At 38.7% G+C, this 14,085-nt stretch overlaps 1 protein-coding gene across 1 annotated transcript in view; it reads right to left on the reverse strand.

Moving 5' to 3' along the window:
• Nucleotides 1-4,544: 4,544 nt before the first annotated feature.
• Nucleotides 4,545-14,085, reverse strand: part of LOC306759511 (alanine aminotransferase 2-like) — a gene marked incomplete at both ends in the record, with an annotated part of 10,962 nt that continues 1,421 nt past the window's right edge. The window contains 10 exons of the mRNA XM_079245180.1: nt 4,545-4,734; nt 4,806-4,915; nt 7,787-7,942; nt 8,016-8,190; nt 11,000-11,136; nt 11,226-11,305; nt 11,376-11,619; nt 13,021-13,154; nt 13,238-13,346; nt 13,566-13,655. Coding sequence (XP_079101306.1) covers nt 4,545-4,734; nt 4,806-4,915; nt 7,787-7,942; nt 8,016-8,190; nt 11,000-11,136; nt 11,226-11,305; nt 11,376-11,619; nt 13,021-13,154; nt 13,238-13,346; nt 13,566-13,655 — 1,425 coding nt within the window. The remainder of the gene's footprint in view (nt 4,735-4,805; nt 4,916-7,786; nt 7,943-8,015; nt 8,191-10,999; nt 11,137-11,225; nt 11,306-11,375; nt 11,620-13,020; nt 13,155-13,237; nt 13,347-13,565; nt 13,656-14,085) is intronic.

Raw genomic sequence — 14,085 nt, forward strand, 5'->3', positions numbered from 1 at the left:
GGGGCTTTAAACATCTTTTCACCATGTCCTCTGTGTTAAGTACATTAACATTGTTTATGTTTGTTTTCTGTCTATTTTCTAAGGAACTCTGTTTACTTATCTTTGTAAAGTTCATGCATTTTATCTGGTCTCTTTTGTACTTTAACCTGCTGTGAGTCTACAGATTAAAATTAGCCTGAAAAGCGCTCCTCTCATCCGGATCCTAGCGAGGGTTTACAGAAGCTCCAGGACATGAAAAACAGCACTGCTAGGGTCCTGATGAGGGGGGCAAACAGGACCACCATCCCTCCCATCCTTTACCGCACACTGACTTCACCTAAAGAATGAAACACTCAATCCAATGTCCATCACATCAGTGCATTCATGGCAATGCTCCATTTCATTTAAAATAACTCCATAAACCAAAGTCCTCCATCTGACACCTCTGCTGCGATAACGCTGACCTTCTCCAACCACCCAGGATTAAACTGGGAACTGTGGATGATTGAGCTTTCCAGAAAGGATGTTTAGATTGTAAGATCCATTTTCATTGATCTGCATATAACTCCACAATGAAGAAGATCCAGGAGAAGTTCTCAGCAGGTTTTCCAGGATTTCAAAGATTGATGTGGATTCTGGAAACATTCTGGATCCCACCATCTGGAACAGGAACAACGTTCTGGATGCTCCCATGGTCTGGTCTCCATGAGTCTCCAGTTCAGCTCCACATTCACATGGTAGGATCAGAATCTGCTGGAAACATCATGACAACATGGATCCATCCTGGCTTGTTTGTCCCACTTTGGTCCCCTTAGTACCAACATGACCTGGTTTAACCTCCACAGCCTACCTGAGTCCTGCTGCTGACCATGTCCATCCCTTTCTGAGCACAGTGTAGCATCTTCTGATGGAAACTTCCAGCAGGATGATGCACCATGTCACAAAGCTCACATCATCTCCACCATGACGATGAGTTCACTGTCCTCCAACGGCCTCCACAGTCACCAGATCTCAGCTTTGGGACGTGGTGGAACGGGAGATTCTCATCATGATGTGCTGCAACTGTGTGATGCTTACAGCCCCTTGTTGAATCTAAAACACCAAACAATGAAGGCAGTTCTGGAGGAAAATGGGTCTTGAGGAAGTGGCCAGTGAGTGTGTCCCACCTGTCTTTCCTTCTGCGTTTGCTGCCGTGTCGCTGGGTGGAATCCTGCAACTCAAACAGAGAAAATCTGACATGAGTTTTGTTCATCAAGTTGCAGCTCCATGTTCCATCTGCATGTTCCAAATGTTATCCAGTTCCTCCAGATACTTCCTCAGAGTCTGCGCCGTCAGACAGAAACATAAATATGTTCCATCTTCCAGGAAGCCTAAACGCTTCAGCAGAAGGAACTCTGAGTTCTTTTTATTCCTAATGACCCATCCACCTGCATCTCTGCTAAATACGGAGCCATGTAGCAGCAAGTCATGTCAAGGGTTTTATCTTTTTGTTGTAGTTCTCTTCAGTTCATAGTGTTACTTTAAGGTTTTTTCTGAGCATTTGACTAACTTCAGACAAATTTCTTTGTAGACATGAAATAAAGTTGTTTACTTTTTTACGCTTAAGCTGTTTAAATTTTCAAGCACTGAATGTCAAATAACTTTTTTACTATAGAAACACTCTTATTTTCTTTCTATTACAAAGGGTGTGTTTTCCTTTTTCCTGATAGTTTCATTAGAAAATGCAGAAAGAGTTTGTTAAACATTCACCCTCAGTGCATCTTGAAATGTTGCTGTAATGGCGCTACAACATCTCGCCATCACCAGCGTCTGCACGGATAAAGTCTTTGTTTATCTCCTGCTGCATTTTTAAAGCTGCTGTGAATCCTCGGCGGTGATGTTGTGTTCTCCGTCTGCATCCTCAGCGGAGCAGCAGAGGTGGGTTGAGAGGATGGGGGGCAGGATGGCGCTTTGCTTTTGAGGAATGAGCCCTTTTCCTAAGAGCAGCTGGAGTGTAATAATAATCATGTGGCATGTGCAAAACTGAAGCCCACTCACTGTGAGCACAGAGTGAGTGATGAAGAGAGAAATGAAGCCAAAAACACAAAGATGGACCCCAGTTCCGGTGCGTAACTCTGAGCCCTGCACAGCAGTTATCACATTATTTACAGCTGAGGATTTAATGCATCGCTCAGTAATGAGCAGGCCTGTGATCTGAGGCTTCTTCACTCTCTGGGCTGAACTCCAGTAAAAGGATGTAGGAGTCCCTCCGGGTGGAAACAAAGCCAGCTACCGCTGTGTTTTTTTTACTTTAATATTTTGCAGCATGTTAAATGTATGACTGTGAAGTATGTGGATGGAGACATGTGTCACACATGCCAGGACTTCCTCCCTAGATTAAGGGAGTTTGCACCAGATGCTGCAGATGGAAGGTGGAACGTCTGCTCCGCCGTGCTGCTTCACTAGTTTTTAGATGAATTAATGATGTTGTTTAATGCATGATCATGACATACATGCACAAATCCATTTTCATGGTGCCTCCTCCCATCATCAGTAAAAGCAACCAGTCGACTGCAATCAGGAGAAATTGAAGGCGAACAGCGACACCGAGTGGTGACGAGCTGATAGTACACCATGTGTCTATGAGGGGTAGGAGGGGCTGTGACTTTACTTTATTTTACTTTATTTACATCATACAGCAAATGAAACTAACAATCACATTCTCCATAACATACATTAGTATTTATGTATGCTGTGTGAAAAAGTACTTTTTAGGTAAAGATTGATTGTTTCTGCTGAGTGACACCCTGAACCAAGCCTCGTGTCTTTGCTGCTGTTTCTACATCTGATCCATTTAGCTGTGGTTTCAGAGAAGTCTGATGGTTATTCACTCTGTTATTACATACTTGTACATCAATCAAAACAAAGCTGAATTGTGGAGACAGTTAGATGCAATCCAGACTGGAGCTCTTAGGTTATGAGTGGGAGCCAAAAAAAACCTCCACTGTATGTTTACATAAGATAAAAGCTGCTGAAAGGCCATTATATGATGTATGTATGTGAAATGACTCATGAATGACTGCTTACTTCATCAAACAAGGCACAAGGATAGACATGCAACTAAATACATGTTACAGGTAGAGATACAGAGATGGATGTTATGCAATAAATCAGATGTAGGCGGATTTAAAAGGAAACAATATCTGTTTGTAGCATATGCATCTGGATGTGCTCATAAAATATTACTGCAGAATTTATACCTAAATATTATACTTTAAAGCATTCAATTAGGACATAAAGTGAAATCAAGCAAAAATTTAATATAATATATAGTATAATATAATAAATGATATGGAGCCTATGAATAGCGATTACATAAGGTGTGTAATGATTAAGGAACATTATAATACTATAGAACAATAAAGTAGATGTTGCCTTTGTGTGGATTCAGCTCAAATATTCCCATAAATGTAATAAAACTGTTTCTACTTTAGTACCTGAATAATGTTAACAGGAAGAACTCGACCATCAGCGCCAACGGCTGGAAACCTGCTGAAGACGTTTACAACTCTGGTAAAGCTGCACAGAATTTGGCTTATAATAGCACTGAATAAATAAATGGCAGGTTTTAAACACATTTAGACCTGAGGGTTCTGCAAGGCTCACAGGGTGTGAAATACAACAAGTTTGTGCATATTAATCTAAGTTTATGTCTATTTCATCTTTACTGCTGACTGATGTTTGTTTCACTTTATTCTGGATGCACAAGGTGCTTTAAACTAGTTTTTAATTTGACTCAGTATTCATGTTTGTTATTCATTCAAGAAAATAATTCAACCCATTTAGACTTGAAAAAGATGTTTGTCAGAAGCTCCCTCGTCAACATAGATATAAATCATGTGCAGATGCTTGGTTCATTTTTCCTGTAACTGTGCTGGAAAACAGCATTAATGTGTGTGACTGTGGAACAGCAATGCATTGTGAAGTTTAACAACATTTTCCTGTATTTTCTGACAGCCTGCGTTTCCCAAACCCTTACTTCCTGAATGAAGCCGCCTTGCATCTGGAAAAAAACACTCAGACACACCAAACTGCACGGTCTGCGATGCTGCAGGAAGACAGTGAATCTGCTTGTTGGTTCACAGTAAACTGCTGAAAGCTTTTATTCTTGCAGGAGTCCTGAACTCTTTCTTTAACAGGTATCACTTTGGACAGTAACTCATACTAGACCGCAGGACAATAAGCTGTGCATGAGGACCAAGGTCCCCTCTTCATTGTTTTGATAGTAAATAAATCTGAAAGAAAAGATAGCAGCATGGTTATTCTGATAAATTACTTCCCAGATGACATGAAGGTGTGTTAGCTTGTGGTGTTTTAGGTCATTTTAGTCAGACACCAGAATGTCTGGTAAGACCTGGAATCGTTGGACCTGCAGGCGTCAGACATGTAAAATATGTTCATGTGTCCATGGAAAAGACTATTCAAGCTGAGTTCAGGTCTGTGTTTAACAAGAGGTGTTGCAACAAGGCTTGCTCCACCCTGATTTACGCCAGCGGAAATGAGATCTTTCAACCATTCTGTGCTTGTTAGACGTCTTCCATCCGATGAACGCTGGAGCTGAAGGTCTTTCCTTCTCCACTGATGACCACACCATCAGGATTTTCCTTCTGGTCTTTGCCTGTCAGACTTCTGTGTCCGTTCATGAAGCGAAGGTGGAAAGAACAGAGACGAGACAGGACCTTCTCCAGCATATCCGGAGGAACAAGAACAGAGAGCCTAAAGGACAAAAATCACATGTTTTGTATAGAAAAGGTCCTGTACAGTTCCAGACTCAGCGTGACTCTCACCTGAGGTGATGGGATCCAGCTGCTCCACCCTGCTGACCTGCACCTACGAGCAAACCTTCCTCCTCCAGTAACTTCTGACAGTACAGAACATCTGCTTCCACCTCCTGCATCTAAAAACACAAGATCCTGAGCATTGTTTCTTTTCTGCAGCTCCTCCCAGTGAGGAGAACCTGGTATGTCTACATGTCAGACTGGAAACAGGAAAGTAAGGAGGGTCTGATATTTTCATCTTAGCTGCGTGTCCACTGTGAGACGTAATCTAATAAAATCTCTGGAAATCACATTGTATGTTTTCTTAATTATTCATTGAAATAAATTATTTAAATATTAAATTTAAATATTTAATATTTAAATTGAATGTATTTTATTGTATGTTCTAGCAGCAAATAAGTATTTGAACACCTGAGGAAAATTAATGTTAATATTTGGTACAGTAGTCTTCGTTTGCAATTACAGAGGTCAAACATTTTTGTAGTTTTTTGTTTTTTTTTTTTGTAGTCCTTCCAAAAGTCACTCTATTAAGTTGCACTGGTACACGGCCAGTCCTCCTCCCTCTCAGGGGGATGCGGCTCTGGCTGGTGGCTGCTCGGTGGGGCGGGCCTGGCCAGGGGGCAGGTCAACTACTAGAGTAAATATTTCTTTTCTTGATGTCACAAAGGGAAAGATCTCAAAGTGCATTTCCATTACACCTAGAACTGTGAAAAACTAAATATTGCAGTAAAAAACAAAGCGAATGGAAATACCTACAGTTTGTTAAAAGTCTCGAATATCACTAAACAGTTTTTACGCTCTCATAAGGTAGTTTTTCAGTCTTTTCGATATAGAAATATGTTGCAAAAGTGTAATGGAAACACTTTTACCACATTTACGTGTTCCAGGTGGGGGTTTGTGACCAGTTCATTTCTGGTAGAGATAGCACGGTGCGGAACAAACAGCTAATTTCAGAGTTTTAGAAAAGAAAATGGAGAAAAGCTTTGAAAAGCCGTAGAAAATTCTCCACAGGAAGTAGAAACCCCTAAAATAACCACATGGACCTTGCATCGGCCGCAATTCTCGTAAAGTCTCCTCAGCTGGGTGATATTTTACGAGACTTCAGGTTAACATTGTTCAAATTGCAATTGTTTGTTGAAACTGTCATATATCACTTTTATTTTGAAAAAAAAAAATTATATATGTATATATATATATATATATATATATATATATATATATATATATATATATATATATATATATGTGTGTATGTATGTATGTATGTATGTATGTATGTATGTATGTATGTATGTATGTATGTATGTATGTATATGTATGTATGTATGTATGTATGTATATATATATATATATATATATATATATATATATATATATATATATATATATATATATATATATATATGTATGTATGTATGTATGTATGTATGTATATATATATATATATATATATATATATATATATATATATATATATATATATATATGTATGTATATAATGGAAACGCAGCTTCTGACTCTTGGAAAAGCTTTTGCATAATCTGGGACCTTGAAGCTGATTCTGCTGTTTTTACAGGGAATCATCATCAATCCATCAGGTGTTCATTTATGGTTTAGTTGCCAGAGGGTCAGACCAGTAAAATAACAGCATAATGACCAGTAAAAAAAGAAAAACTCCTACGTACCCCCTTATTTCAGTGAAGATGTACAAGTACATCATGAAGATGTTTACATTTAATAAACAATATTTTTAGAAAATATTATAAAGAACCTGAAGTTTCTTGAGAAAACAAATCCAGTTTCAGCTGTAGTTAAAATTTGGTTACTAATATAAATAATTTATTTTATTATATCTATTTATTTTATTTGTTTACCTACTACATTGTATTTATCTTGTTTAAATTTTTTATTTTATGTACTATATGTAATATATCGATAGATATTTTATAATATTTATTCCTTTTAAGATATATACTAATTTTACATTTTTAAATCAAAATTATTTATTTATTATTTTTAAAAAAATACAAAATAATTTATATTCCATATGAACCCTTTCATGCATGAAATAATAAAAAAAATGCAATATTTTTTAAATACAGTATTTTACCTCTAAAGACAAATAAAATGATAATTTTTTGCTTATTAGTGATATGTAGAACTTTTCATAATTTATGATTTCTTTGAATGTCTTCTATAAAATATTTATAAAATAATATATAATCATAATTATATTATGTAAATCTGCTATAAAATATCAATGTATCATTTTCTTTTTCTATTGATCACAAAGGCAAACTTTCGTAATTACATTATGTTCAATTATATTATATATTTATTTATTCTCCAGTGAATGGAAAAGTATTGGATGACCCACTAACATCCACTGAAGTGGTTTATTTACAAAAATAACATCTTCATTCATGAATATGCAAGAAAAAAGCTACTAAATAGGAGTCCACCATATGGCCACTATGCATGAAAGGGTTAAAGAATTCTCTGCATTATGTTTATATTATATATTTCTATCTATGTTTCTTTTAGTCATTTGATTTCTTATTTAATTTTCATGTTTCATTGATTTTACTTATTTACACATTTATTACAACTTTTAGATTATATGGGATGTATAAAAATCCCAAAACATTTCATCACAGATATTGTCTCTAGTTTACATTATTATTAAAGTGAGTTACAAGATCTAAAGATTATATAAACGTGTGTGTAAATCCTGACCATCTCAACTGACTCATCTCATGAAACAAACTGAATAAGAACTATGAAGTCAGAAGGACATAAATACAGAACAAGTTGTCTGTCTTATTCTTTTTCTTACATATCCTCCAAAGTGTCTCCAGGAACCCCGAAGGGCTCCGTGGGACCGTTCGGCCACATGCCATGACATAAACTAATAAAATGTTTGGAAAAATCTGCAGAAATGAGCTGGCATGGAAAACTGGTGTGGGTTGCTGCATTGTGACGTTTCCTACCCCTGCTTGCCTCCGGACCATTGCAGGTAGATCCAGACGGGGATAAAGGTAGACCCCCCCCATCGCAGGCTGACAGCTCATCCCTGGCAGAGCATTCAGGACCTCTGCAGCCCGCTGAGCATTGTGTGACAGAGTGGTCCACGTGAAGAGTGTCTCCTGCAGTGAACACAGCAACACAGTGCTGATTGTAGGAAGTAAAACTACGCCAACTGTTCTGATCAGTTCTCACCTGGATGTATGTGTCATACGACGGGTCTCCGCGTTTGGGGGGGTTCAGCATGAGATCCAGAGCGAGCTGCCCTGTGACTGGAGTGCTGATGTCAGTGCACAGCATGGTGTCAACAAAGTGCATCACGTCTGGATCCATGTTGATGGTTTCCATGTATCCTGCTCTCAGACCACACCTGGACACATGTGGACGGTAGAAAGAGAATTAATCCAAAGATTTAGCTATCAAGGTTCAATAAGCCTTCTGCTGCTGCAAATGATGAGGATGATGATGATGATGATGATGATGAGTGATAAGTCACTGTACCTCATCTTAAAATGAATGCAAAGATGATGTTGCTGGTTTGTTTCCTGCTCGGTTGATTAAACCTTTAGGAATAAAACCTGTACTTTCCACTATTCTATTATTATTATTAGTATTGTTTTTATTATTATTTAAGGGCTTGTTGTACAAAACTTGGCAAGAATATTTTTTTATTATCATGTTAATATATATATATATATATATATATATATATATATATATATATATATATATATATATATATATATATATATATGTGTGTGTGTGTGTGTATATATATATATATATATATATATATATATATATATATATATATATATATATATATATATATATATATGTGTGTGTATATATATATATATATATATATATATATATACATATATATATATATATATACATATATATATATATATATATATATATATATATATATATATATATATATATATATATATATATATATATATATATAGGCTTCCCATAACAGGCCAAAGTGTCCTAGGGCAAGACACTGAACCCCAAGCTGCCCCCCGATGTGCCTATGGGGGTATGAGTGTGTGTGTGTGTGTGTGTGAATGGGTTAATGGGACAAGTAGCGCTTTGAGTGGTCTGCATGACTAGAAAAGCGCTATAGAATTACAAGTCCATTTACCATATATATATATATAGGACTAATTTGATAGATTATAGCTTTCATAAATTATAAAGCATTTTCTGGAATGAAAATACAGTTAAATATTACATCATTTATTAACAATTGCTAAATAAAGATAAACAAAAACTTGTAGAATTAAGAGTAAGTTAAAGCAGATATGAATAAATGAAATTTTTAAAGGCAGAAGTTGTTTTGTCACAATTTATGTCACAGTTTAATTTTTTTTTTTAAAAAGTATGATATTTTTGAGCAATAATATATGATTAACCAGGACTTGAACACGATATAATGTTTGTTTGTTTTGTTTTTTTTACCAATTCTAGACTAGGTAAAGAAAAAAAACATTATTGGCCACAAAAACTTTAACAGACAAGAAGCTTTAAATAACAGGAAGAATATGTCACATGTTTCTGCTCTTCCGGTTTACAAAACAACAAAAAATGGTTCCTTGTTTTATCGGAGGGACACACCTGGATGCGGCCGCACCACGCCGGTAAGTGTCTGCTGTGTTAATGCGCGAACTAGCACGTGTTGCTTTTATTGCGCTTCTAAAACTCTGAGAGGGGGGAGGCATATATGATAATAAACTATTCATGGTTACAGAGACAGATGAGAGGAGACGAACACGCGCTTAGTGTTCATGTGCAGGTGTGTGTGGTGCACAGGTGTGTGAATGTGCGCAGGTTCCTGTCAATGCAATACCAGTGCGCGCTCCCGTGAATGTGGTTTCACTAAACCGTGTTTGAAACTCCTATCAGATAAAACATTTTGGCAGAAAACCTTCACACTGTAGCTTTTCCCGCCTTCCTCAGGCTTTTCTCGCTCTCTTTTCAGTATTTATGGTTTATTCAGCTGCGTGGAAAGTTACGTCATCGTGTTACTCAAACGAAATGTGTTGCATGCTTTTGTAAAGAAATGAGTAGCCTGAGGAAAAGTAGGAATTGCACCACTTTTAGACCTTTGTTGTGCATTTTAAACCCAATGAGAATAATCTGATGTTGCTAATGGAGACAAAGTGAATGAAATAAGAATCCACGTGGTTCCCACGGCGATGAGACCAGCAGTCTCTGCTTGCACATGACGCCTTGTTTGCATATGATGCTTGGTGTGTGAACTGTGTTGGGTCTGGATTCCAGTGCTCAGTAGGGTCTTTTAGCTGAGTTTCTTCCATAGACCGTATGTAAAAGATGGACGAACCCGGTGAAAAATGAAGCCTATGCAAAAGTGCATAAAACTGCAGTTCCCCCTTCATCCACTAGGGGCTCCAAAACAGAGCAAATCCCCATAGACTCCCATGTTAAAAAAGACCAACTTCACAGCAGAAATAAACATGTTTACAGCCTGGTTCAAAAATCCATTTTAGGTTTAATAGGTCAGGTTTACCTTCATGACAACTGTGGGGGGAGTGAATTTTTTTTCTAACTCGCCCGTTTAAGAGTAATTTAATCTTGAAGTTTGACATATTTAGGGGCGTGCCCCGTTGATTGACAGGTACCCAATCTCCCGCTTCAAGTCAGAAGAACGTAGAACAACCACGGTTTTTAGCCGGTTAACAACGTGACTTAGCTTTAGCCTGCTTATCTCCGTTAGCTGGTTAGTCCCTGTTATCTCCAGGTTAGCTCTTAGCTACAGAAAGCTCAGAGTTCGCTCAATGTCAATCATCCACCATGATGCTCACGGCCCCCCTCTCAGCTCCACCTCTTTGCCCATATTTGTATTTTCCGGGCGAGACGACGCGCATGCCGCTGCCAAGATGGTGATGGTAGGAACCGCCCACCGAGCTTCAGTTCAGCTCTTTAGAAACCAACGGTTGACGTCACGGAGGCTCCGCCCATCTCTTTATATACAGTCTATGGTTTCTCCCCATCATACTACATGTTAGCATTGCTGCTTCCTGCTGTCTGCAAACGTCTTCTACACTGTAGGATCTCATGCAGCTGATCTATTGGACTTCAGCTGACAGTTTTACCAGTTCAGTCAGATTTTAAAAAGTCCTCAGTGTGGGATAAGTTTCAGGACTTACTCTCCCACAGAGACGCAGGACAAAGAGTGGAAGGAGACCAGCTCCACAGTGTCTCTGAACTCCTGGTCCATCTCAAACAGAATCTTCTTATAGGAGACGAACTGTGTGTTTGGTCCGTACACGCTGTCCTGATACACCTGGGGAGCAGGGGATGGGAATGAATGAGACCAGAAAGTCCTGGTGGATCCAGAACTACAACCCAGTCAGAGAAGATGGGTCATGTCACCTCATCAACCAGCAGTAAGAGTCTCTCAGTCGCTGCCACCTGAATCACCTCCTGTATGGACTTCCTGTCCTGCACATGGCCTGAGAGGACCAACAGCAGCATCAGTAGCCATGACAACAGTGCCTTTTGCTTTTGCAGTGTGTCGTGTACCTGTTGGGTTTCCTGGGTTGCTGATGTAAATGGCTCTGGGCTCACAGCGCCCTCTAGAGGCCCGCAGCGCTTGGCGCAGCTCCTTCACATCCACAGCCCATCCTTGCTCCTCCGCCAGCTGATATGGCACCGCCGTCACCCCGGCCTCATCCAGCAGAGCTGGTAGTGTGTGTGGGCACGGCAAGGGGGTCAACACACCTGTCTGACTCTGCCCCTCCCCTCTGGACAGCAGCTTCACAACCACCTGAACACAAAACTCAAGGCTTCATGCTGCTGCCTGTCTCGACCAGCTGTCTGGGTTTGGCCTGACGGACCCCTAAAATCCTGATCTTCTATTAACTGTTCTGGAAAGTAAAGTATAAATATTCTGAGCAAGTATAAAGGAAAATGTTAAAAGGATTAAAACAGGTTGTTAAATAATTTGGGGAAAAAGATCATTAATAGTGTAAAATATAGGTTTGATCACCGAATCATTGGATAATTCAATATTTTCCTATTAAAAATGTGTTTTTATTTAGATTTAGGAGGCAGCATTTGACATTAGATAACATATTTAGTTTTCATCCTGAGCTCAGTCAGACATTTAACTGAAAAACAATTTGTTCTTCAACCAAAAACAGACTGTAACACCTTCTGCTTGTCAAACTTTAACCTCGTCGTTAGGGATTATTTTGTTTGCCTCCTGTCTGAGCTAACACACCCAAAATAAATCCAGTTCATCGTCACAACCGCAAGATCATAAAGCAGAATCTCTGATTACAGCAGAAGAGTCAGAATCAAGACATGTGTCACTGTGTCAGAGTAAATTCAGCTGGAACAATGTAGAAAGTGGGATTGTTATCTCCTCCTGCTAGAAAACCACTTTACGTTCAATAAAAACAGGAAAGAATCTCAGTACATCTAGGAGTTAGTGAAGTCATGTCAGATCAGAGGAACTGTGCAAAAGTAGGAGCTAAAGAGCGAACCTGAGTAGTTTTACAGATGTTTTTATAGAAGAATTACACAGGTAAACATCTCTGGAGTCCATCAGCTGACAGGAAGTGTACCGTAGTTACGCCTCTCAAGAAGAAGAAGTTTAATCTACATTATATAATTTTCCAGCCTTAAAACTTTCATTTCCAGCCCGAAGCATCACACTACAGCTGGGTTTAACTTTACTGCACCAGTTACCGGATTACAACACACTGGAGCTCCATGTCTGATTCCGCAAAGAAAGGAAAGAGGACATTAAGATAAGACTTTTACTGGCTGGAGAAAGCTGAGAGAAGAGACAGGATGCAAGATGGATGCTGAGGTAGCTGTCGTTAAACCGCGCCAATGTGTGGAAATCAGCCAATATTCAGTAATGCAGTGTTAAACTATTTACATCATGCAAAGAACACTGGAATAAGTGTGTAAAACTGTAAATCTTTGTTCTAACTAGAGTCTTGAACTAAATTAATATTTTCCATTTGAACTGATCATTAGTATCCTTTATCATCAGACTGATGTATTTGTTTAGACTAGTGTGTCTTTAAACATATTTTATCTATTTATTATTTTTGTCAAAACTATGCATATTGGTGCAAAATGTAATAATTCATTATGCATGTAAAGTCTTGTAGAAATCCAGTAAATGCTGCAATAAATGACATCATATTCCTACCATGAGAGCTCTTTGGGTGCCAGCAGCGATGAAGATGTTGTTGCTGTTTGCAGGAACTCCTGCGTCTCGCTGCGTGATGAACTCGGTGATGTTTTGTCTGACGTGTAGCAGCCCAGAGGAGGCAGTGTAGGAACCTACGCGAAGCATCATTATTTCTGCCTTCTGGCCAGGATTTAAACATGGCACAGCTTGTAGAGGAATAAGTCTGGATGCTCACCCACACTTTCCCCATCACAGGCCTGGAGGAGCCTCTGAGCTCTCAGCCTGACATCCAGGGGAAGACTGTGGTCCTCCAGCAGCTCCGGGTGCAAACACACCGCCAGGACCTGAGAAGAAGAGTCACATTCCACAAAACCTTTCAGAAGCTTCCTGGCAGTCAGATGTAGTTTCTATCTAAACACTTTCTTGTAAAACTGAAAAATGTGGTTAAAAAAGGAGAAAAAAAGAAAAGGATGAAATTAATCACAATAAATCCACCATGATGGAACCAACAGGAAACATCAGGTGACGGGATTTAATGGATAAACAGAAACACCGGAACTAACCTGTCGGATGAATGAGACTGGTTTCATCCCTGCTCTGTGGGAATCACCTGAACTGACGTCAATCACGTCCTCAAAGGGTTTCTGCGCCCCCTGCAGGGGGACCAGAACCAGGTCCGGTTAGCTCCATAAGCTCTGTTTATAGGAGCTCATTTAACATCTTACAGCCATGGTTTAGATCATTTTTACAGCTTGCTTGATGCTTGAACATAAAGAAATATTAACTGTTTGTCTTTAACCAGAAGTTGGCACTCAGACATGTTCAGTCCTGATCCGTCATCAGCATCACTGATAAAACGGAAACAGATCTGATTTTATATATCAAGTCTTGAAATGGTTTTGATTTCATAAGAAGAAAGATTGAACAAACTGAAGTAATGAGGATGAGAACACTGAACCTTCATCCCGTCTCTACTCTACTGACTCTTGCGCAACATGATTAAAAATACTGATTCCTTTTTATGATGGATCTTTACTTGTAACAAATAAAGATATTAATTTACTTTTATCGACAAAAATATTC

This window comes from Telmatherina bonti (genome assembly GCF_933228915.1).
Source record: "Telmatherina bonti genome assembly, chromosome: 8".
Taxonomy (NCBI): Eukaryota; Metazoa; Chordata; class Actinopteri; order Atheriniformes; family Telmatherinidae; genus Telmatherina; species Telmatherina bonti.